Source organism: Mugil cephalus, chromosome 17, assembly GCF_022458985.1.
Source record: "Mugil cephalus isolate CIBA_MC_2020 chromosome 17, CIBA_Mcephalus_1.1, whole genome shotgun sequence".
Lineage (NCBI taxonomy): Eukaryota > Metazoa > Chordata > Actinopteri > Mugiliformes > Mugilidae > Mugil > Mugil cephalus.
The window spans coordinates 19,032,388-19,055,331 of record NC_061786.1 but is presented as its reverse complement, the minus strand read 5'-3'; the positions used below and the strand labels follow the sequence as shown (position 1 = coordinate 19,055,331).

Genomic DNA, 22,944 nt, shown 5'->3' with positions numbered 1-22,944 from the left:
TTGTCTTGGTGCCGTCATCAACAACATGACAGAGGCTCCTCATCAAGTGTTTTATTTGATTATAATGTTGATGAAAGAAAGCAATATATTAGAGTATTCTTTTAAAGTGCAGTTCCTAGAGAATACAATTATATCACAAGCGAGAGAGAAAGAAAAAGGAAAAAGAACCACGAACCAACGGGCACGTTTGAAAAGATCAATGCACGGTTTGTGTTGCTGTAGTTTGATCATCGAGACACTGATCGCTCTGTGGAAGCTCCTCTGGTTTCCTGGTAGGCAGAGTACTTGTCCCGAAACTCGTGAAGAAAGTTGTATTGCTACGGAAAAATTAAAAGCGCGTCGGTAAATTAATGAGAAGCAGCAGCAGGTGCACGTGTTTTGCAAATAAATAATTCAAAAATTCAAATGTGTTACATAAAGAGATTATTTACTATGAAATAAAACATGACTGAATTTTATTCTCAAACCAATGACTGTATTAATCAATAATCTATTAATTCATTTTGATGAATCCTTATTTTTTTCCTTCTATAAAATGCCAGAAATTGTAAAAAATAAAAATAAAAGATAAAAATCTGATGAAAGTGATTGATTAGTATGTGACAGATAATATTTGACATTTATAGGTTTGATAAAGTATTTGAAGAGTTAATTGATTATGAAAATCATTCAGTTTACTGTTTCAGCATAAATCACGTCATCATTTTAACTTGCACTTGAACGGATCATTACCATTATTATTTTCAAATCTCCCATGTTTGTTTATTGTTTTTTTCTTCTGATGTTAATAATTAAATAACTAATTTTTCAACCTGTTCGATCGTTCATTGTACAATTATAAGGATTATAGGATTTTTATTGGTCGTTCACAACCATACAGGACCATGAGATGGAACGAAATTATGCACTCAGGTCCCAGGATTATTTCCCATAGTAACTATAGTATATAGATATTAAATAAAGATAGTATAGATATGAATAAAGATAAATAAAGTGGAAACATAAATAAAAACGGCAACAGAGCAGCATGAATTCATGTAAGGAAATTTGTGAAAAAACATGGGTTATGCAATTCACACAAGTGTATCTCTGTATTTTTGGTTGTTAATTCAGTTGTTCTGGATTTTAAGGACTAGATAATCAATCAATGTATCAATAATATAGTTAGAAAAGTGTAAGACATTTACTCCACTAATAACGCCACAACATTTTCTCTTAATACTTCCTCCTAGACTTTTATTGTGAAGGAATATTAAACTCAGCTGAAACCAGTGATTTCAGAGGTTTTACATTAATTTTGATGAAACGTGTGAACAAATTAAAAACTCCAGACTGAGGGAGGAATAAAAGTAACGCCTCACCTTCACAGTTTGTATCGCTCCTCCTCCTCGGTGCTCCCTGAGGATTTCGATGGCTTTGTTGGCCGTCATGGTTAATGAGAGCTGCAGCAGCAAACAGGCCGCGACTAAGTGGAAGGAAAGATTATTTAGACAATAAAATATATATATATATATGTATATTCAGTTAAGTTTAAAGAAAACATGGTAACTTTGAAAGTATAAGGATAAATGAAATATTCTTACTTAGTCCAGATCGTCCCAGGCCTCCATAGCAGCTGAAGAAGAGGAGAAAAAAAATCCAAAATCTCATCAAATGCGGCTATAAAGAGGTGTCTGCTGAAAATAGAAATCGTTCTGTAGAGACGCCATCTGGCACGTCAGGGTACGAGGATGCCAAGGTTTATAAATAAATACTTCAAAATGTATTTTTATCATTTGTTGGACCTGGAAGAGTTTTTTTAAGTTTGCTTGTTGGTGGAAATGTGGTTTTGATTTACATAGTTACCTGCTCCTGTTGCCTGGAGAGCAGCTTTATCAGCTCTCAGGGACTTAACAGCCTCTCAGGAGCCTTTTAGTGGCAGGAGACGCTTTGATGACTTTACATGCGCCGGGTTTACAGAGAGACACGTGAATTTTCCTTCACAGACTGCTCTGCTTTCACTTTAATTATACTAAAGGTCAGTTAGAACTGAGTAAATGCTTCCTGTAAATATTTTAATCAGAATTAACTGAAACATTTCCTCAGTTTTAATGCGTCTTCTTTATGTTTTGTGCACAGATGTTTGAGTTATACAGTACTCCTTGTAATTTAAAGCCTTCTCTTTACCATTTGTTCTGAGGAAACTGTCTTTGGATTATAAATGCTTGAATATTTAATCAATGATTTAAAACCGATGTGGCAGCATTTGAATCTCCGGTGGAATAAATCCGATCTGATCCAAAACAAAGAGGAACAGAACATTTTTAAATTTTTTTACCCCCCCCCCCCCCGAGTTCGGTTTCACTCACTGGATCACTGTCCTCCTGTTGTTCTCGAGGCTGACCTGCAGCTCGTCGAGGATCTGGCAGCACTGCTCCAGCTCAGGAGCGTCGCCGTCTAGGAAAGGCATGTGGTGGACCGTGAAACCCCGCTGCTGGTAGACGTCCAGCAGGGAGGGAACCCTGTACTTGTGGAGTTCTCCTCTGGTGCAGAAAACAAACACATCCTGCACCCCCTGGTTCTGGAGCTCCTCTGTTAACAAGAAAGGCAAACGTAAGAAAATAGACCTAAATTTGAGATCATAGAGACAGGTTATTTACAACTGAAGCATTTTTTTCATAGTTCTTGTTCGAGTCTAAACATGATCATTACGTACATGTTTAAAATTGACTCTGAATGTTCATATTATTGGAAAATAACCAACTGAATTCCAACACCCCTGCACTGCCAAATTTTCAGAAAACAAGATGACTCCCTTTCTGACATTTATGTATTGCTGCAAAACCTATTTAATCAAGTGTTAGCTGTCCCGTGGTCTAAGACTGCAGACTGATTATCAGGCCAAAATGCCATTTCTTTAATTTTTCTGTCACTATTAGAGAAATAAATATTAGGGATAAGAGCGACAAATCAGACGTGTGGTACAAAGGTTTTAGGATTACGTTTATGAATATGGAGTCATCTTACCAACATCTCTCTGCAAGCTCCTGCGGATGTCTTTGTATTTGCAACCTATAAAGAAAAGAAAGTTGGGAAAAAATAAATGTTTTGTAGTAAAATATGCAAACGTTTACAAAATAAAGTGACTAAATTATATAAATTGATGATATTCACCTGGTAGTGCACATATTCCAAGAAACTGTGAACTCTCCACTATGGCGAGAGGTAACCTTAAAGACAACCAAGACAGAAATGTATAAACACAGTGAATGTGAACCCAAATTAACCAGTCAACGTACAGCACAGCTTTCTGTAGCCAAAGACAAATGTTTTATAACTCACCAGGAGATGTGGAAAGGAGTCAGCTGCTCCTCTCCAACCTCCTCGTCTTCGGATGAAGAGTCAAACTCGCTTGTCCTCATTTCTTCAACCCTCCAGAAAGCTGAGAAATGAGCGTTAAAAGGCTTAAATTAATTAATGTGACACACAGAAAAAAAATCTATTTACCAGAGGTTTAAAAAATAATAAAATTCCAAACTATATCATATTTTATATGTTGGATGCCATTTATCAGTGAGAGACAAACATTACACATACACATATTAACTATGAAAACGTTCATTTCAAGCAATGTCAGACTCTAATAATATCATAAGATGTTATATCTCAGACAAAAACATAAATTTACTATGTCTATGCAAGTTGAGTTTAATATTTTGCAGAATATTTGGAAAGGTAATGACATTAATATACAGTGTAATAATACTTTTACTTCTACACGTTTGTAAATGACCTGGAATAAATCCTTCTACTGTCAAAACTGTCAAATGTTCAGTTTTTGTTGAAGATGTGACAGAAATGTTGATGGAACTCAGGGAATTTCGTTTAGTTTGCCTGTTTTTGACTTTTGCAGGCTTTATTTTATTATGTGCATATTGAAATAACTGATTATTTTGTCCTACGTAGGCTTAAAAAATAAAGACACAAACGCATATGTTCCTTTAACTAAGCTAAGGTGTCAGTAAGGTGAGTAGGTAAAGGTTACACACCCACCCAATAAAATATAAATTGAATATGCTATTATCTGCCTATACCTGCACGTTTCTCCTACATTTAAAACGCATTAAATTTCCCATAAAACTGACGTTTGGTTTGAAACAGAATCAGAACTGAAGACTGGCTGTCGATGAGGCTAGCTATCGTTAGCTGTGCAGCTAACATGCACCAACGACGGAAAACTGTCACGAATTAAATGAAACTTTATCCAACCACCATTAGAAAGGCTTTAAAAACTAAGTAGCTTTGCATATATATACAACCACGAGGCTGAAATGCGGTATTTAAGTGTGGTTTTCTTAGAAATTCCTCACCGGCCACGCTCTCCTCCCGTCGACTGTTTTGACAGCTCCGTCAGCAGCTGCTGCTGCGATTTGAAAACTCCATAACGGCGACAGCCAATCAGATTCAAGGACCGGACAATAGACACGCCCACTTCCACAACAAGGAATACTGTCCTGCGCTTGTTTTACTCTGCGGGGTCATCACGGCGGGCGGAGAGAAGATGATCATCGGTGACAAAATCCCCACAAACTAAACTAAATCATGTAAATTAGATTTCATTTTAGATATTCTTGAGCTTAGTGAAAAAAACTGTGCTTTTAATTGTTAAATGGCATGTTTAAATCAGAAGAATCATGTAAAAGCCGGTAGAAGCACTGAAAAATCAAACAAACCCTAAACAACTTCAATTACTAAATATAACTTCATGGTTATGTGTATAAATACCTGTATATTGTCATGATTTCTTGTACATTTGTTGATATGCAAATTCTGTACTTTTTTTCTATTTTACTTTACTAGATATAACTTAGATTTTATTTTGTTTTTCCACTTTAATCTTATTTTATTTTATCTTTCTTTTTACTTGTGGTTCTTAAGAGTGTTTCTTTTATGTGCAACTAAGCTACTGTGACCAAGCAATTTCCCTTGTGGATCATTAAAGTCTAAAGTCTATGTTTTCAACATATATAAATTCTGCAGGAGATGCACTGACTTCTCCTGCGACTATGTGCCCGATTCATTTATATTTAACAAATAAATGCGTGACTCAGTTGCAGCATATCACTGGGTTATGAAGCAGTGTGTCCTTTAAGGTGTCTACATGGTTTGTACTCCGCCTGGCTCCCTCATTAAATCACAGCGTTGCTCACAGAGCGTCACGCAGGACATCTGCTGTCTACACAGAGCTGCACACAACACAACACGACACGATACGACACGAGCCTTTACACAAATGACTCAAAACAAGTTTTACCGCAGAAGAGGAGTATCCGTGGACCATAAGGATTTTAGGATTCATTGCACCTTTTCAAATGCGTGCAGAAGTAGGACGTAAGAGCTTTAACTGAGGTGAGTTCCTTCCTTGTTACTGTCCTTTTCTAGTGTTTTTGTTGGATATTTAGAAAACACAGATATCATATATTAGATATATAATGATTAAATAACAAGAATGTAAACCACCTTGAAACAAAAACCATGATATTAAATCATATTTAGATTTCATGCAATTAAAAATAATATCGGAGCTCGAATACGTTTATTAAAAAATGGAGATTTTATTTAAAATGTGGAGCGTTTGCATGTGGCATATTTCCTTTTTCTTTTTTTTTTCTCCCCACTGATCCCTGCCTGTCCTTCTGTCAGCAGACTTATAAGGAGGGATCTTGGCTCCTGCAGCCGTTTCCCCTGCAGGGCTGAGCTCTTTGGCTGGCTCGCTACTTCCTTAGCAGAGGGGCTGCTGGCAGGGGCAACATCTGAGCAGGTATTACAAACAAACACGGGCACAAAGGTCCTTAAATCAGGTTACAAATGTTATTCGCACTCTTCTGGTAAACACACAGTCTTAGTGTTTTATTAAGAGGAATAACTGAAGACAGAATTTATATTGTAGTTAATAATCATGATTTGTATATGTTTAAGGAGGATTTACTTTGGTGAATGTTGTCTTTTATGTGATTGTATTCATTGTGTAATTTAAAATATAAGTTTCATAACTTCTGTTGTACAGATTGAACACATTAATCACTGTGTTTGCCAACAGGTCTGTTTGTGTCTCTGTCTGCACAGGTCATGAAGCCTCAGGAGGCAGAGCTTGCCAATGAAATCTCTAAGGTACCTTCCCTCATTAGACACCAGGGTTTTGTTGGCTATTATCATTTGGAAAATTAATCTCCACATGGAAAATAAATAAGAAGAATAAAACTTTGTGTTTTTTTTTTTTAATTTTTACTCCTGCCTGTCTTTAGTTACAATGCATGGTGTCGGAGCTGAAGACGGGGTTTACCAGCGCTCTGCTGGAGCTCAGTCAGATCCAACATGGTGACACGTACCTGAGAGAGGAGCTGGAGGAGAACAGGAGGAGCTGTCAGAAAAAAGCCATCCGGCTGGAGTCTCTGGTCGACTCACTGAGGGTGAGACAGGAAAAAAAAAAAAATGAATCATTAACCAAAGACACACAAACAATAACTGTAAGATGGGTTCAGTCCATAAAATTGATTTTTTTTTTTTATGTCGACTTACAGGAAGAACTGGGAGTGATGAGGTGTCAGATTGTGCAGCTGTACAGTAACAGAAACAGACCTCAGCAGGATGGAAAGAGCTCAGCTAAACAAAGAGACAAGTAAAAACTAAAATAACTTAGAAGGATGTATGACCGTTCACTGATGCAATTACTCATAAACAACATTGTGTCCAGTTATCACATGTAAAACCTGCAGACAGACATGTTGTGTTTTTTGTAGCAGCAATCCTGCAGAGCCAGTGGGTGTACGGAGTCAGTGTGATTGTTCGCCTGCTGCACCGGCCTGTCTGTCCAGAGGAAAACTGCTCCTTCACTGTTTCCTGCAGGGACTCAAAGCCGGGCTGAGCGAAGGCACAGGTCAGCTCACTCATCACTGTGGGAGATCAGTGGCGTCAGTCACAGTTGTGTGATATAAATAACCTTCAAACTAAGAGATTAAACAAAATAAACTCAAGTAATCACTTAATCGAAGGATGAACCGGATGCTATGCTTAATTTCAGTCTGCACTGAAGTGAGCTAAATATCGTATTGTTCGCTGATGCGTCAGTGTGTGATATTTCTGGTTTTGCAGATGCGCGACATCAGGTGGCGATGCAGCTCCTGCATTCAGAGTGGGAGTACGTGTCCACTTTAAACCAGCTGTACGACAAGTACAAGACGCCACCAGCCCACCAGATGACCGCGGAGCCGTAGTGAGTGTTTTAACAAACACGTTCACAGCTCAGGTGTCAGAGGACACGAGTAAATGTTTAACATGTTGTCTGTTCTTTTGTTTTTTTTCCAGTCAGACGTACATGAAGTTTGTGGAGCAGCTGTTGCAGCGGCACCTGCTCTTCAGAAACACCCTGCAGGAGCGCTTATCTGCCGAACACTGGAAGTCTCTGGTTGGAGACATCCTGGTGCAGCTTATCGGGCAGAATGACGTGAGCTGATGCTCTTTTTATGATTTTAGTTTGAACGGTGGCAGACAGACTGCTCATATTTTATTCTGGTTCTTCCAGACCGCCTTTTCAGATATGTATCTGGGATACACAACTACCCTGGCCTCATTCCTCTCGCTTGAGTTCAACAGGCTGAATAATCCAGAGAAGAGCCACAAAATGCAGGTATTTCTTGTGAATTTGATCTATTTCGTTACAATAAGAGAGTAGATTTATCTGTATGTGTTTTTGACTAACCTTCAGAGTGGGCAAATGGAGAAGGAGGAGATAAAACTGATCTCCTTGCTGTTGGCACCTGTCGCTCGCATTCACAGCTACCTGAGCCACATTCAGGTGAGTCAGCAGCCACAAGGAGTCCTTCAGATATATTTCAGGTCTCATCTCACTTGTGGAGGATTTTAATAGATTTGGTTTCACCTGACAATGCACCGATCCTCCCTCTCTAGAGCCTGTTGCAGTGGACTGGTAAAGAGCATCCTGACTGCAGCCTCTTGTTGGGAACCGAGCAAGCGCTGAGGAGCATTTTGTCGCGCTGTCATGTGATCCTGGAGGAAGACGTCCGATGGGAGGACGAAGAAGGCGCTGGACAGAGGTCAGAGCAAAATAAGAAGGATACAACAGAAGATTTTACAGTATCATATTCCACATTCAATCAAATTCAGTAAAGGAAAATAGGATCATTTATCTGCTCATCTAACATGCTGATACTATGTTCTCCTAAACGTCTAAGACAACTAGTGGAAGTTATTTTTTGATTTGATTACAAATGGTGATACTGTAACATCTCAACCATTGAAGTGAATACAAAAAGTAAGAATGTTTTTGTATTTATTTGCTCCCCTTTTGATTTAATGATAGATATCTTAGTATTGTCTGTAGTGCTTCAAAATTGTTTGGTCTGTTGTGTGTTCGAGGGTCATTATCCTCAGTATGAGACCAGCTTCTTGAGACAGGACATTCACTGATTGGTGTCTTATGTTCTCTCTTTGGTCAGTTATGTTTGGTGCTAATTAAGAAATTAATTACAAATTTCAAACTCCTCTTTGCATCGAATAACAACCTGAATTTCCATTACTTCTAATGCTATTTTTTCCACTATCAGAATACAACTGAGTTATCAATGTTGTGCTGGAACCTTGAAGGACAGTTTATAAGAAAGAAATCTGAATAAAGGAGCAGAGCAGTGACACAAATCTAATCTTGACAGCTGCTCTAGAAACAGAGCATTTCTTCATATAAGAATGTCTTCTGGTATTAAATGAATATTTTACAGGGTTTGAAGTCTCAGACAATAGATCTGTATGGGGTCAAAAATGTAATTTGTTCTTTGCATTAGCAGCAGCTACTCTGATGCTGCAGCCGCTGCATCTTCTGAAAACTGTTGCACGAGAAGCCGACAGACCAGAGAGGAGTCGAATCCTGCTCCTCAGAGGTGAGTGTCGCCCTCTACTGGCCTCAAATGATACAGCAGGTACAAGAAAACCTGACATGAAGTTTTTTTAGTAGTCTGATCTGTACCTGTTTGCATTTCTTACAACAGAGATGAACATGAACAGTCGACTGTAAACCTCACCAACGGGGTGGACGGCTGCCACTCAATGCGTCTGGAGTGCTGGTCCTGTAGCCCAGTGAGGAGGAAGGGATGTGGAAGAGATCAGGCCGTCCTGAACCAGCAGGCCCACAACTGTGGACACATGTACTGCTCCCTCGTCACTCCGGACACTGCAGGATGGGGCGAGACCAGCGACTCAGGCCAGGGCACCTTCAGCCAGCCCACGGTGAAAGGCACCAACGAACAGGAGACAAACCACAGCCTGGACGACGGCGACACGGACCCCGACGACACCTCCGCCTTCGACTATTCCTCCGTCACCTCCTGCAGCCCTGACGGCACCCTGCGCAGGGAGACGATTGGCAGCAACAGCGGGGAGGATGAAGAAGAGGACAGCCAGGTGCCGGTGCTGTTGAAGCCCTCTTACAGCCAGCAGCAGCAGCCCGGTGAGGTACCCAGGGAAAGGACTGTGTGTCTGAGGTGGCAGATTCCCAGACTGACTCCTCACCCTCCACTGAGGAATCCCAAGGGCGTGTATGTGGATGGGACGACACCGTGTCTTGTCGGCTCCTACGGGAAGAGGCTGGTCAGCGTCAGGAAAGGCTCACCTCCTCTACATCCAAAAAGTGCCTTCAGGCCCATCTGGGATGATCCGTCCAAACAGGTATTTAAGTATTCTTGAGTATTCATAATAGCACTGCTCTTATTACTGTACATTCAGTCTTTGTGTAGAATTTGGTGCCCCCCAGTAGTGGACTGTTGCAGGCACACAAGGACGTTATAGTCACTGGAATTATTATGTTTTTTAGTGTAAAGAATCCCAACAATTTATCATAAGTGATGATACAAACTCACATATGAATATTACATTGAACTGGAGATTTTCCTTTAAAGTTCAAAGGTATACAAATAATTTACTATTTTTACAACAGTGAAACTTTCCACCAAACAAGATTATTATTATTATTATTATTATTTTCAGAATTTTGATTGGGTTTGGTATCATTTCAAAATATAGACAATGGATATCAACAACTTGATAGCACAGGGTTCACATAAAACCCCTATTAAAAGGATTCTTTACTGGTTTTAACAGACGTCAAATCACACCAATCCTGGCCTCTCTCCAGTGTCTCTGATTTACAGCTGATGTTAATAATTTACTGATCAATTTTAGGCTCTGGCTTCAAGTACATAATGAAAAAGTTGTCCCATTATGAGCCAGTCTACAGCTTTACATTCTCAGTCCAAAGTCGAGTGTTAGGTCTAAAATAACTGTACTTTGGATGTCAGGTCAGAGTCCCTCAGCTTTGGAAGACCAATCTGAGGAGATAAGACTTGTTGACGTGACTTCTTTAATGTCTTGTCTTCCTTATTATTATCATAATTCCAGACTTTTGACTGCTTTCTTTTTTATTCAAATTTTCTTTTGAATTCTTTGTTTTTACTGTCCTTCAGTTTGTTTCTCTGGAGGACACTTTAAGGTTCAACTTAAAGTTATTACTAATATTATTGTGCACCTTCATATCCACGTTATGTCTTATGCCAGGCTGATGCAGCTCCAGAGAAGGACAACAGACAAGGCTTCATACCGATCCAAGCTCCAGCAAGGCCGAACTTTCAGAATTTCAACCCAGGCAGAGAAAATCTGAGGTAAAAAAAAAATGCTTCCTTATGTTATGCCAACGATGATACCTTACGTGCTCTTATGATGCACATGCTGCACGAAAGCATACAACATGCTTAGTGCAGGATCAGTTTTTACCTGTTGGTTCGTGTCTTCAGACCCTGCCTTGTTCAGCGAGGGAACCATGCAGCAGCCATGAGCAGTGGGGCAATGTGGGACGACAGTGAGGACAGCGAGGGACCCTGCAGCACTGTCTGACCTCTGCTGTCCTTCCCAGAGACACGATGACCAACATTAAAAGCGATCACACACAGATATGTAAAGTTACAAACTGCAAGTTGTGACCTTGCTGATTTTTTTTTTTCCAAAAGTCCACAGAAGACATAAATTGCATGTGGATGATATACCTGGAAATTAAAGGCCAGAAAACAGGGACTGTTTTTGATTTTGATTGATCTTGTTTGGGCACTGAAGCCACCTTTCTTCAGGATCCTACCTTCACATGTGGGATGGTGCTTGAGCACAGATTAAACCAAATACTGAAGAAAAGGAAGTTGTGTTGTACAGATTTTTCATTAAACCATTATTTCTTACTTCATTTCCGTTAAAAGAGAACATTAGTATTTCACATTTTTAAATAGATTTGAGGATAATAAATAGCAATTTTACTTTATATGACAGAGGTAATGTTAAAATAAAAAAATAGGGGAAAAGAACTTTTAACTTATTCTCTAGATAACCATGCAACTAGCTAAGTATGAGGTATGAAGCTACAGCTAGTTCCCGGTTAGCTTAGCACATAAGAAGGAAATAATTTACTAATAATACTAATAAATGCCTCCTACCTGCACTTGTAAAGTACTTGCTTATCCAGTTTATTTAAGTGTTAAATTGCTATTTTTTGCTGTCATTTTTTCGCGGGGTTCTTGTTTAAACCGATTATTTGTCACAATACCGTTAACTTCCTGGAAAGTCCGCTGGCTGCCTAGCAACTGCAAACTGTCAGTCACATAACGTTAAGCACCGCTTTTAAACTTTTTTTTATATATAAATACAGGTTAAAAAACATAATACACGACGTAATAGGCCAGTTTATTTATGTTGGAAGACCGCTTTTTTTTTTCTAAAGTATTTTTGAACAGGCAGACATGACATCCTTAAGTATCCACTGGTTGCCTAGCAACTGCTAAGGTACGCTGACTAACGTTAGTCCGGCAATGTTACACATTGATTTGACTTTGAGACAACGATTTGTGAACTGATTTAATTATTAATTAATAATTTAGCAATTTAGCTCACTTGTGCTGGTAGATGATTTTGTTTCCTGCCGAATCAAATCCCAATTTACATATTTTCCCGGTTTCCAGTCAATGCAGGGCCTTTAGCTAATTAAGCTAACCGGAAGTTAGCTTCTTCTGCCTAATTACTTTACTTTCAAGGATATTGTAATTGTATCATAAACTGGATTTATAATAAAGTGAAGAAAAGAAAAACGAGAAGAGAAATGAGTAGTTCAGTACAAAATAAGACTGGGTGATTTATTAATCTCATCAAGACCATTAATAAAAAGCAGTTAAAAGGCCACATACCATCAAATAAGCCAACTGCTGGATCAAGCTGTTACAGTGCCACCAAGAGGAAAAACCAATCTGTTATTCTGTCAGGCATGGGGTTAAAACGAAAACATAACAAAAAAACAAAAAAACAAAAAAAACAAAACAAAAACAAATGTAAATCTTGGCATAATTAACCCCATCAATACTGACATGGGAACCTTTGAGAAATGGACAGAACATGAGCTAAAACAAACCCTCCAAATCTCCCCTTTCATCCCCAGTTTGATCAAAATTGTCTGCACAAAACAGAGCTAGAAGGAGGAGGAGGAGGAGGAGGAAGGCTCTGTGTCTTCAGAGCAAAGCATGGAGACAAAAGGGCACGAGGGAGTTTTTTTAAAAACTCGCGCTCGTGACGTTCGAACCTCCTCGGGTGTTTGTGGCGTTCACAAACATCAGGGGGCATCAAAGTGAGGTGGTAGACTCTGTTTTTTTATTTATTTTTTTTTTTGTTTTCTGCCCTGATCCATGTAGTAAGTGAGTTTAACAGCTGCATAGGACCACTGCATTTACAAACATGACCTATAACAACTGCGGCTCTTCAACAGTACAGCCTAAAGTGCACAAAGTGTGTTTCTCAGAAAAAAAAACAAAAAAAAAAGTCAAATTTTTCACTATGCTCCAATACTTGCGACCGAATATACGTCTGTATATATTCAGCTGCAACTTTAATACAACTCCGACCTCTCTTTAATGAGTAAGCATTAAAAAGTCTTTGAAAAGGAGAAAAGGCAATTAGTAAGATGTACAAAGTGAAGCACACGTCTAAGTAAGTGCTTGGCATATTGAACTGTATATTTCTTTTCATTGCTTTAAACATCTAAAGGGGGGGAGGGAAGAAAAAAATGGCTTTCCTTAGTTAATACTCCCAGTGTTTCAAACTGGAGATTGTCTGTAAGTAAGTTAGTGACAGTGACCTGTTTTTTCTTGTTTTTTTTTTTAAACTTTTTTTTTTTTATCCGACTGTAGCAGCATTGGATTATTAGGCAATATTTGACTGAACAGATGCGGATGAGGGTACAATACAACAGTGGGGGGAGGAAAAACTCGTCACTTTATACAAATTATTTAGTTAGTGTATACATGTTAAATATACACAGTATGCACAAACATGTACAATTTCATAGTGTAAACTAACAAACTAAACCTTACATAGGCAACTTTATTTTTTTTAGCATTTTAGACACCGTTTCTGTAAAGTAGAAAACAAAAATAAAAGGCACATCTGAGCATGATGCATGGATTATTTGAGTTTTTTTTTGTTTCCAAAGTGAATGAAAGGTTTTGAGCAGGAAAAAAAAAAAAGAGAGAAAGAGATAAAGAAGTGTTAAAAGGTTCCTCTTTTTTTCATGGGTTTTCAGGAATATTTGGAGCAGCCACTGGGGAGGGAGGGAGGGAGGGAGGGAGGGAGGGAGCCGACCCAGATTTTGTGGGAGGATGCTTCCAGTGCTGACTATTAGTACAGATGAAGAAGCCATACATGAGGTGGGGGAGGAAGGTTGGGGTTTGGAGAAGAGCACAGTGTCAGACAGCAGCGCACGTCCATGAGGGGGATCGGTTAAGACATCAGCTTTTGAAGAGCAGGATAAGTCGGGGTCCTCGTCTTCGACCTGGATCCCGGTGCTGTTTTGATATCGAGGCAGACTTTTTTTTTTCTTTTTTTTTTTTTTTACATTTTTCTTTATTTTTTAATAGTCTCATCAAAACCCGCCGACTCTGCCCAAGCTTCATGTGCAAATGGAGTGTTCTCGGCTCTCGTTCGCCCCCCCATCCAGGCTGAGAGGACTGTAAGCCCGGGGTCAGAGGTCACCACTGTTGGATTTTATTTTTTTTAAATTCTTTTTTTTAAAAAAAGGCATCGTTTCGCGGCTGTTGAGAGAGAGGCCTGTCTTCAGACACACACACAAAACAAAAAAACAAAAAAAACAAAAAAAAAAAAAACAGTCACGACAGTTTGACTCCTTACAGTCTATACAGTCACAGTGTACACTTGAGATACAAGGTGTAGGGGGGGATTCAGTGTCGCCTCCTTTTGTGTGTTTGTTTTAATGTCACATTTGTTTAAAAAAAAAAAAAGAAAGAAAATCCCTTATCCCCCTGCATAAAATAAGACTTTGGCAACTGTTTGTTTTCAGTTAGTAGGAAAAAAAACAAACGAACAAACAAAAAAAAAAAAAAAAAAAAACAAGTCAGTGGAAATGTCTGCTGCTTGCACACACACACTGTTAAGTTGATCGATTGAGGAGAAGAGAGGTCGCGGAGATCTGTGAGCTGCAGCAGGACAACAGATGATGTCAATGCCCAAAAGAAATAAAAGCATGACGGTTGAGGCTACAAAGTCCAAGGCATCCCACATCCACCCCCCACCCCACCCCACCCTGGGGGGCTGGAGGAGCGGGACGTGGGGGGTGTGGGGGGGTTTAAGTTTGTGTGAGGGGTGAGAACTTTTTTTTTTTTTTTTTCTCATCGGGAGCAGACGGAGCTCGCTCCAAAACAGACACTCATTGTTGTTTATTAGCTGGCACACCGGTGTGGGTTTCTCATTGGCACAGAGGGTTTTATGACGGGAGGCGGAGCTACTGATCCCCTGAGAGGCACAGCGGGGAGGAGAAGTTGATGTAGAGGAGGGTGGAGATCAGAGAGTGTGTGGAGCAGTGTTATTCTTTCAGATCAGTGGCTTTGAGTCAGCTGTTTTGCAGGTTTTGAAGTTTGGTGGTCGAGCAATCACTGGCTGCTGTCAGCGTTCTCCACCAACGAGAGGCCTTGTAGCGGCGGCTGCAGCGCCTCCCTTTTATATGTCTTTGGTGGGAGTTTGGGGAGCTGCGGGCTCGAGTTGTAGCGCGGCGGGACGGGCGGAGCGGTGATGGGGACCGGTAGAGGGCAGAGGCTGTTCTGGCTGGCGCTCAGCGGACAGCTCCGCCGGGGGACGCGGGGGGACGGCGTGCTGGGCGGGGTGTTGGGGGAGCTCGGGGAGCTGCTGAAGTCCCAGTGGTATCGGCCCACGGGGGAAGGCTGCAGGTTCAGGGGGTAGTTGATGAAGATCTCGGGCGGCCGCTGGGGCACCGGGGGAGGCGTGTCCGGGAGGGGGTCGCGCGGCGGCGGAGGGGGCGGGCTGGGCAGGGGGCCGTCGATGGCCGGGCCGTTGTAGACCGGGGGTCGCGGCTGGTTCCTGGGCAGAGGAGGGGGCAGCCGGGGCGGGATGGCGGGAGGGCTGTCGGACCTGGAGCTCAGCTGACGCACAAACAGAGGTAAAATAAAGTTAGATATTTACACAGACGAGTAAATAATGAAATAATACACAGCACGGGGTTCACAACACAAGGCTCAGGATCCCAGGGAGACGTCATAAGATAATTCAGAAGAGGAATAATAAGGTTATTAGACTTATTTTAGTAAGAGTTCCCTCTTTGCTCTAAGTACCAATTTGGAAAAGACGGATGACGAGAGCTGAGAAGAGGCCTTATACAAACATTCAAAACACAGAGACATGTTTGCATTAAAGTCGCATAATAAAAAGACTAAACTACATCTAGATTTATTTAGGAAAGTGTCATTTTACTGACTTTATTAAGGCCCTTTTAATAAGCATTTGACCTTTAACGATGCCTAATCCCTAAAACAAGCTTTTACTTCAAGCCTTCAACTCAAAAACCACCTTTGCGCCACGATATGTTCTTACTTTAGCTTCAGACATGGCGTCTTTCCTCCGAGGCGGCAGAGGAGGAGGCTTCAGCTCCTCTCCGAGCTGGTGGAGGCTTCCGCAAGACACAGACTGGCACTCTGGGAAAGAGAGACATAAAAGGTCAAAAAAGATGCCACACGTGGCTCCACTTTAATATTTCCAGAATAAATGGTCCAACGGCAGTAAAATCAGAAATAATAATAAAAAAAAAACTCACTTGAAGGCGGCAGCATAACTTGAGCAAATATGGAGTTATTCCCTGTAAAATTAAAACGCAAAGAAGATATTAGTTTTATGACATAAGCGCAAAAGCAATGCACGCAGCCACAATCTATAATCTTGACTTATTACCCATCAATAAACCTATTCACTGAAAATAACTTTTAGTCTGCTCCTTTCTTGTAGAGATTACGACATTAATCAAGGTGTAATGAAACTAAACAAACTTTCATTACAGATACGTTTGAAACCTTTAATTATCAAACAAAGACAGTAGAACTGTGAGGTCATAAATGTGTTAATAAAGATGGACGACACTTAAACCCCTTTGTCCTGCAGTAAAAACGGAAGCCAAAACATTTTTAAGTATATTTAGCTTCCTGGTTCCGAGTTCTCAATAAACACAGATTATATCAAGGATTCATCAGATGAGTCACATCGAGTGACATGGGGACAGTGGTTTTTAACGTCTGCAGGACTTCAGCAGCATCAGTTTCACTCACCACCGTAGGAGCTGCTGAGGTCGTGCTCCGCGAAGACCGAGCTGAAGTCGGACGAGGCCGACTGCGGAGGGGTGGGCGTGTTCGGCGACGTCGGCACCGACACCGACACCGGCGTCTCCGGCGGCTCGGTCTCCGCGATGCTCCGGAAGGTGATCTTATGCGGAGGCTCCCGCTCCAAGGGGACGGGGTGGCCTTTCAGCGTGCCGGAAGAGGTAGACATTCGCACAGGCCGGATCCCTGGGGATTTCAGAGTGTACGTGGTCTTCCTGGGCTGGAGAGGGACGAGGGAGGACGATAATCAAACACCTTCATCTCTCAAAACATTTACTTCAAAAGATAAAAACTGAAGGGGGAAAAAAAAAAAAAACAGGTTATTCCGAATAATTTGCGGTATCAGGTGACGAGAATAGCCTGTGGTGGCACCTGATTCTCCAAAAATAGAATCTGTGAGAGAAAAGCAAGTTGAAACTAGTCCTACAGTATCACTAGTTTCCTGGAACTACCTAATACTGAAGAAACTGTCCTCAGGGAGGCCTGTGGATTACTCGGAATGATAAGAGGAATTATTTCTGGGAATATACACTCAACACTTAAAGTTTTTTGATACGATACCAATCTTTTAACGAGTATCGAGTATCAGCTGATTAGAGTCCCCCATCGGATCTTAAATACGCAAAATTTTCCTCACTTTTCTTATATTACTTGCATTCTCCTAGACCTCATGTGAACAAACAGCGCTGTCAAAGTTAATGTAGATTCGAGATCGTCGCTTTTTTGTCCCTGACGCCGTCTCGACCGAACTTTTCTCTTGTCTTAAACACAGCGTTCACTGTTGTGAATGAGGTTCTCCTGCTACCAGCTCACCAAACAACAACATAACACGATTTACTAACGGCTGTAAGAATTCATCCCTTTTCCAGAGTAAAGCTCTTCCTCACAGCAGACACGTTAAGTCGTACCAACTCTGATTCTTCTTTGATTTTGGTGGTTTTGGTTTGTCCGGCTTGGATGATACCGATACGATCGTTTTAAAAAATGCCTGGATCGTCCCACACTTCACCCATAATTACCACACAGCACGTTAAACACGGGTCAACATGGACGGACACTGTGTTTTTCCCCCCCAGAACTAGCATAAACAGAAGCTTGTCTGTTAGATCGGACCAGAGTCGGCCTTGGCTGATGCAACTCTTTTTCCTTCCCTTTTTTCCAAACAGTTTTGATAGATATCGATCACTGAAGACTGGGGGAAAAATCCTGCAAGAACTGCAGTTGTGGAGAAACTCTTGACCCAGTCTTTTAGCCATCGAAACCGGGCTCTTGTCAAATTTGCTCAAATCTTTCCATTTGTCTATTTTTCCTGCTTTTTTTCCAGTCTGGTCTGGTCAAACGTTCACATGTCACACAACTGGAGGCGGTCATAATGTTATGGTTTATTAGTGTATGCATTTCTTGCAATTGTGCATTTTAAGCTTAACAAGCAAACATACAGGAGCTCCACTTAAAAACGTGCACACTTACAAATCGGGGAGCCTGCCTGCAGTTCCGTGGCTCGATGTCCAACGACATTTTGAACAGATAGTCAGAAAACTCCTTGTCGCTCCTGTTGCCCATCGGGTTCAGGTTCTCAAAGAACTTCTGCTCAACAAAAGAAGAGAGACACGTATTGAGTTCAGGGACTTTGTATTAGCATGTGCAAGTTAAAACGTGCCTGAAGAGGTTAAGCAGAGGAACAGGAAGGAGCTCTCACCCTGATTTCTTGCTCCACCTTCAGACAGTAGGGCTGGTTCTGGTACTGCTGGATCTCTCCTGTGATTTCGGCCACTTTCCTCCTCTTGCTGAAGTTGATCAGCTCCTTGCCGTGGCGTTTGAGGAAGTCGGGGTTGCCCTCCTCTGTCTTCAGGATGTTGGTTAAATAGATACCTGGATGGATGGATAAACGTTAGCTGCTCTAGATTTTCTGGTGCTTTTTTTCCTTTTAAACCTGTTCTGTTCATGTCATCAATTAATAAGCTCAATAAAAGACTGAATGGCTCCGTGATAAATAACTGTAAGTCACAATGGAAAGGAGCCAGATGAGATAGCTTTGTATATAAATAGATTCTTTTTTATTATTATTTATTTATACTTGAGAAACACTCCAGAGTCAGACTTACCAAAGAAAGGCACACAGGGTGGGTTTATTGACTTGAGTTTAGCCAAGTATTTCTTAAAATGGTCCTGGCTGAGTTCTGTAGCTTCCTCCAGGATCCGCTTTTTCCTCTCTGGTATTGCCTGTGGAAGAGGAGACAGAAAAAGACAAATCATTTATATTGTGATAACCAGCATAAGTGTAGAAAAATAAAATAAATAAAAAGTCACAATAAACATCAGATGTTTCTCAGGAGCTGATGAAATAATAACACAATACAAATTAAATGCTGACATGCTAACAGGCTAAAATGTCTTGTTTGTTGTTTACTCTGAGCATGTTAGCATGATATAGCAAGTTAGCGACCAAGCATTCTTCTCCTGTGATAGAACCTGGTGACTACATTACCCACAACCAATCGCAAATTGTTCATCTTAGGTTTGTCATTACAGGCTTAAAATGCTACCAGATGGTCTTGATATCACACTTAAGATGCATACGTTGTTGTCCCTAACTTCAAATTTGCACGTGCTACAGGAATTGACGGTAATATTGAAACATACCCTAGAAGAAGAAAACAACAGCAGAAGAAAATAGAAAAAGAAGAACAAGCAACAGCAGAAGAAGATGCAGTGGAAGAAGTAGAGAGAAATTAGCAGAAGAAGAAGAAGCATTAGCAACAGTAGAAGAATTAGCGAGAAGAAGCATTAGCAACAGTAGAAGAATTAGCAGAAGAAGAAGCATTAGCAACAGTCGAAGAATTAGGAGAAGAAGAAGAAGCATTAGCAACAGTAGAAGAATTAGCAGAAGAAGAAGAAGCATTAGCAACAGTAGAATAATTAGCAGAAGAAGAAGCAATAGCAGCAGAAGAAGAAGCAACGGTAGAAGAAGATGCAGTGTAAGAAGTAGAGAAGAATTAGCAGAAGAAGAAGAAGCATTAGCAACAGTAGAAGAATTAGCAGAAGAAGAAGCATTAGCAACAGTAGCAGAATTAGCAGAAGAAGAAGAAGCATTAGCAACAGTCGAAGAATTAGCAGAAGAAGAAGAAGCATTAGCAACAGTAGAAGAATTAGCAGAAGAAGAAGAAGCATTAGCAACAGTAGAATAATTAGCAGAAGAAGAAGCAATAGCAGCAGAAGAAGAAGCAACGGTAGAAGAAGATGCAGTGTAAGAAGTAGAGAAGAATTAGCAGAAGAAGAAGCATTAGCAACAGTAGAATAATTAGCAGAAGAAGAAGAAGCAACGGCAGAAGAAGTGATGAAAAAGCAGCAGTAGCACTAATGGCAGAAGAAGAAGAAGCAGCAGAAAAATAGATCAGAGAAGAAGAAGAAACTCGCTGTATTAACTTTGTATTGCTTTGCAGTGAGAAAAAACTCACCTCGAATGTGTGGTCGAGCCTGTAGACGGGGACAGAGTTGATGGCGCTGACCACCTCCAACACGCCGTTAAAGTTGTTCAGCTCCTGGAAAACCTGCAGAATCTCGATGATCCGCGACAACATGGCCACCCTCTCCTCCAAGTTCATCGTTTCTACAATGCACCTGAAAACAGGGACGCACACAGAGAGTTAGGTGGATTCTTCTGTAGGACTCTAAAAAAGAAAATATATAAATGTCGGATATTCCGGTGAATAACTCACTTTTCAAACCAGAGTGTGAGGTTGGTGGTGTGGCGGATCATGCGGAGCAAGTTTGGCGAGTTCTTCTCTTTGTCCTCTCTGGTCCAGACGCTGCCGACCAGCTCAGACGGCCGGACGGCTCTGTGGATGAAACAGACGTTTGTAAAAAAATTAAAAAAACGATTCCTTACACGAGACGTTTAACTCCTAAGATCTTATCCAGCGCTCACCTGTAGAGCTCCGACTCCAGCAGGGTCAGCTGGCGGGCGATCTCTATGGGGTGAAGGGTCATGAGGTCAAACAACTCCATCTGGCCGACCCTGCAGATGTGCCACTCGATGGGAGGAGGCGAGCTCTCGAAGGTGATGTTGTGACTGACGCCGTTCGACTGAGTCTGCAGCTTTCTCCTGATGATCTTATTGATGGACTCCACCCACTTTCTCATCGATTTACCTAGAACGCAAACACAGAGCGTTGCATTTAGCTTAGCAGCACAGTATGCAATGAGAAAAACATACACAGTATAATACAGACGAGAGGATTCACTCACATCTGAACTGAATTAGTTTCTTTTTGCAAAAAAAAAAACACCTATTTAGGACATGGCCAAAGTAAATTCAATGCTGTTCACGAACATTTTGAAACTCATCCGTGGTCTTTGTCTCTTTTGAAAGCCAAGACTCTGGAGTTTCTATCACAAAAGTCATAATCACTCTAAGTTGTATTGGTCTTGAGTAATTGAAGTTGGCACACAGTTAAAAAAATAAGCTAATAAGTTGTTTGGTTCGCCTGAATTTTCTTGAAAAAAATATGCTGGTTGAATCCTATAATTACTTTTATCAATGAAATCAGAAGAAAATTACATATTGCATGCAGCATTTACTGAAACACACTCATGCACAGAGCTCTGATTGGTTCAGAAAGCTACTGCTGTCCCATATACGACACCAGCTGAATGCTAAAGGGTTAAGGTATATGACTTGTACGTCATTGTGTTAATCTGTCATCAGTGAGTGATCTCTACAGCCGCCACCACCTGACACTCTTGGTACAAATTCCAGTTCTTATGCCTCTAAATGTCTCCAAACTAATTAATGACTCATTGCGGTGTATTAACTGCTCTATGATTCCAGGAAAAGAGATGATATCAAACACTATATTTAGGTCAGGTGTGAGACAGTGCTCCAGGAAGGGGAAAACCTACCTCAGCTGTAATTCACAACATTTATCAATCATTAAATAAGAGTGTCTGACATTTAGTTTGAGCAAAAAACATGAAATCAAGCACTAAAAAGGAAAAAACAGATTAACACCTCACACTCAAAATAAGCTGGGGAAAAAAAACTTTGACTTTATAGCATGAATTTTGAATTTTTAACATTTAAAACTAACAACTCATTAGTTCATTAGCTAACGTTAGCATCATCATGATTAAGTGTTTGCTCCAAACGTGCTCACTTTCCATCTCTGTCCACCTGTTTTATGGTCTGAAGCCAAACATTTATTCGTTTATTTTGTCCCTCTCGAAAGAGAGGAGCAGAGAAAATCTCAGAGTTTTATCTTTTAAATGGTTTGAAGAGCAATACACAACACAGAAGCTTGTGCTTTGTTTTCATCCATAAGGGGGCGTGGCCTTTTCAGTGAAATAAAGTTACTCTCTTCCATAGGTCACAAGCTCCACCCCCTCCATATTAGTGAAATAAAACACTGAAATACACGTCAAATAATTTTTTCAAGGATGGTTTTTGTTATTAATTTAATGCTGATGCAAGTTTCGTTTTATTTTAGTTATTTGATGCTTTAGAAAGAGGATGTGACATGATGACAACTACTAGTTGCCATGCCAACCGCTTCATTAAACGCTCTGTTGGTCCGCGAGAGTTGTGACTGGAGGAGGTAGAGAAGGGTGCAATATTAATTAAATGAAAACTCAAGCGAGTCTGGAGGAAGTCTGGTCTATTCATCGATATCGACCGTACTGATTAGACTTTTGGCTCCAAACTCCCAAGATGGCGCCACCCGCATCCCAACGGGAAGCCAGCGTCAGTTTGGCCAACGGAAGGAGGCGGTGACACGCCGTCCATATTTATACAGTCTATGGTTTGAAGAGTTATCTGTGATTACGGAAGCAGTGGTTTGTGTTTTATGACCGACCTCGCAGTTGAATCTTGCTGGTGATGTATTCCTCTAATCGAGTCCTCAGCTCAGGATCGTTCTCAAAGTCGTAGAAATGATGTTCGACCCATTGGCGGAAAACGTTGAGAACCCTGCAAGAACAAAAAAAATAATAATTAAACTGATTGTACAGATCGTCAAAACAAGAAGAAAATTAATTTATAAAAATTGTTAAAACTGTTAGAATTGTGATTGTTAAAGTATTGGGACAGTTGATACGGTTTCACATGAATTTAATGTTTTATAGATATTTTAACTTGTTTTTCAGTTTTTTTGTTTTCTGGCTGGTGGTAATTTCTTTCTTTCTTTTTTTAAACAGTGGG

General features: G+C 40.6%; 3 protein-coding genes and 1 long non-coding RNA gene across 9 annotated transcripts in view; 1 reads left to right on the top strand and 3 right to left on the bottom strand.

Moving 5' to 3' along the window:
- Positions 1-36: 36 nt before the first annotated feature.
- Positions 37-4,459, bottom strand: cdkn3 (cyclin-dependent kinase inhibitor 3). Its single transcript, XM_047610772.1, has 8 exons — positions 4,350-4,459; positions 3,322-3,421; positions 3,154-3,209; positions 3,007-3,051; positions 2,349-2,571; positions 1,584-1,615; positions 1,362-1,465; positions 37-317 (listed from the first exon to the last, which is right to left on the bottom strand). Exons 2-8 carry the CDS (start codon positions 3,399-3,401, stop codon positions 228-230), a joined length of 630 nt encoding a protein of 209 aa, XP_047466728.1. The 5' UTR covers positions 3,402-3,421; positions 4,350-4,459; the 3' UTR covers positions 37-227.
- A 708-nt stretch (positions 4,460-5,167) lies between these two features.
- On the top strand, positions 5,168-11,233 carry LOC125023462. 6 transcript variants are annotated; one of them, XM_047610762.1, is made up of 15 exons: positions 5,168-5,388; positions 5,686-5,800; positions 6,106-6,150; positions 6,285-6,449; positions 6,561-6,658; positions 6,783-6,916; positions 7,132-7,252; positions 7,345-7,483; positions 7,562-7,666; positions 7,745-7,834; positions 7,948-8,093; positions 8,838-8,933; positions 9,042-9,717; positions 10,603-10,706; positions 10,839-11,233. In XM_047610762.1, exons 3-15 carry the CDS (start codon positions 6,109-6,111, stop codon positions 10,936-10,938), a joined length of 2,016 nt encoding a protein of 671 aa, XP_047466718.1. In that variant the 5' UTR covers positions 5,168-5,388; positions 5,686-5,800; positions 6,106-6,108; the 3' UTR covers positions 10,939-11,233. The 6 variants fall into 6 exon arrangements, with proteins under 6 accessions (XP_047466718.1, XP_047466713.1, XP_047466714.1 ...); XM_047610757.1 differs by having other exon boundaries at positions 6,780-6,916; XM_047610758.1 differs by having other exon boundaries at positions 6,080-6,150; positions 6,780-6,916.
- On the bottom strand, positions 9,492-11,753 carry LOC125023482. The gene is made up of 4 exons (XR_007114619.1): positions 11,526-11,753; positions 10,819-10,949; positions 10,574-10,701; positions 9,492-9,623 (listed from the first exon to the last, which is right to left on the bottom strand). It is a non-coding gene; the product is annotated as an uncharacterized LOC125023482 (long non-coding RNA).
- Positions 11,754-12,192: 439 nt separating this feature from the next.
- The window catches only part of sos2 (son of sevenless homolog 2 (Drosophila)), a 45,127-nt gene continuing 34,375 nt past the window's right edge, over positions 12,193-22,944 (bottom strand). The window contains exons 13-23 of the mRNA XM_047610733.1: positions 22,601-22,713; positions 20,677-20,899; positions 20,468-20,587; positions 20,207-20,369; positions 18,854-18,971; positions 18,448-18,620; positions 18,219-18,335; positions 16,698-16,968; positions 16,193-16,234; positions 15,973-16,073; positions 12,193-15,524 (exon numbers count right to left, since the gene is read on the bottom strand). Of these exons, the coding sequence (XP_047466689.1) occupies positions 15,018-15,524; positions 15,973-16,073; positions 16,193-16,234; positions 16,698-16,968; positions 18,219-18,335; positions 18,448-18,620; positions 18,854-18,971; positions 20,207-20,369; positions 20,468-20,587; positions 20,677-20,899; positions 22,601-22,713 (1,948 nt within the window). The 3' untranslated portion in view covers positions 12,193-15,017. The remainder of the gene's footprint in view (positions 15,525-15,972; positions 16,074-16,192; positions 16,235-16,697; positions 16,969-18,218; positions 18,336-18,447; positions 18,621-18,853; positions 18,972-20,206; positions 20,370-20,467; positions 20,588-20,676; positions 20,900-22,600; positions 22,714-22,944) is intronic.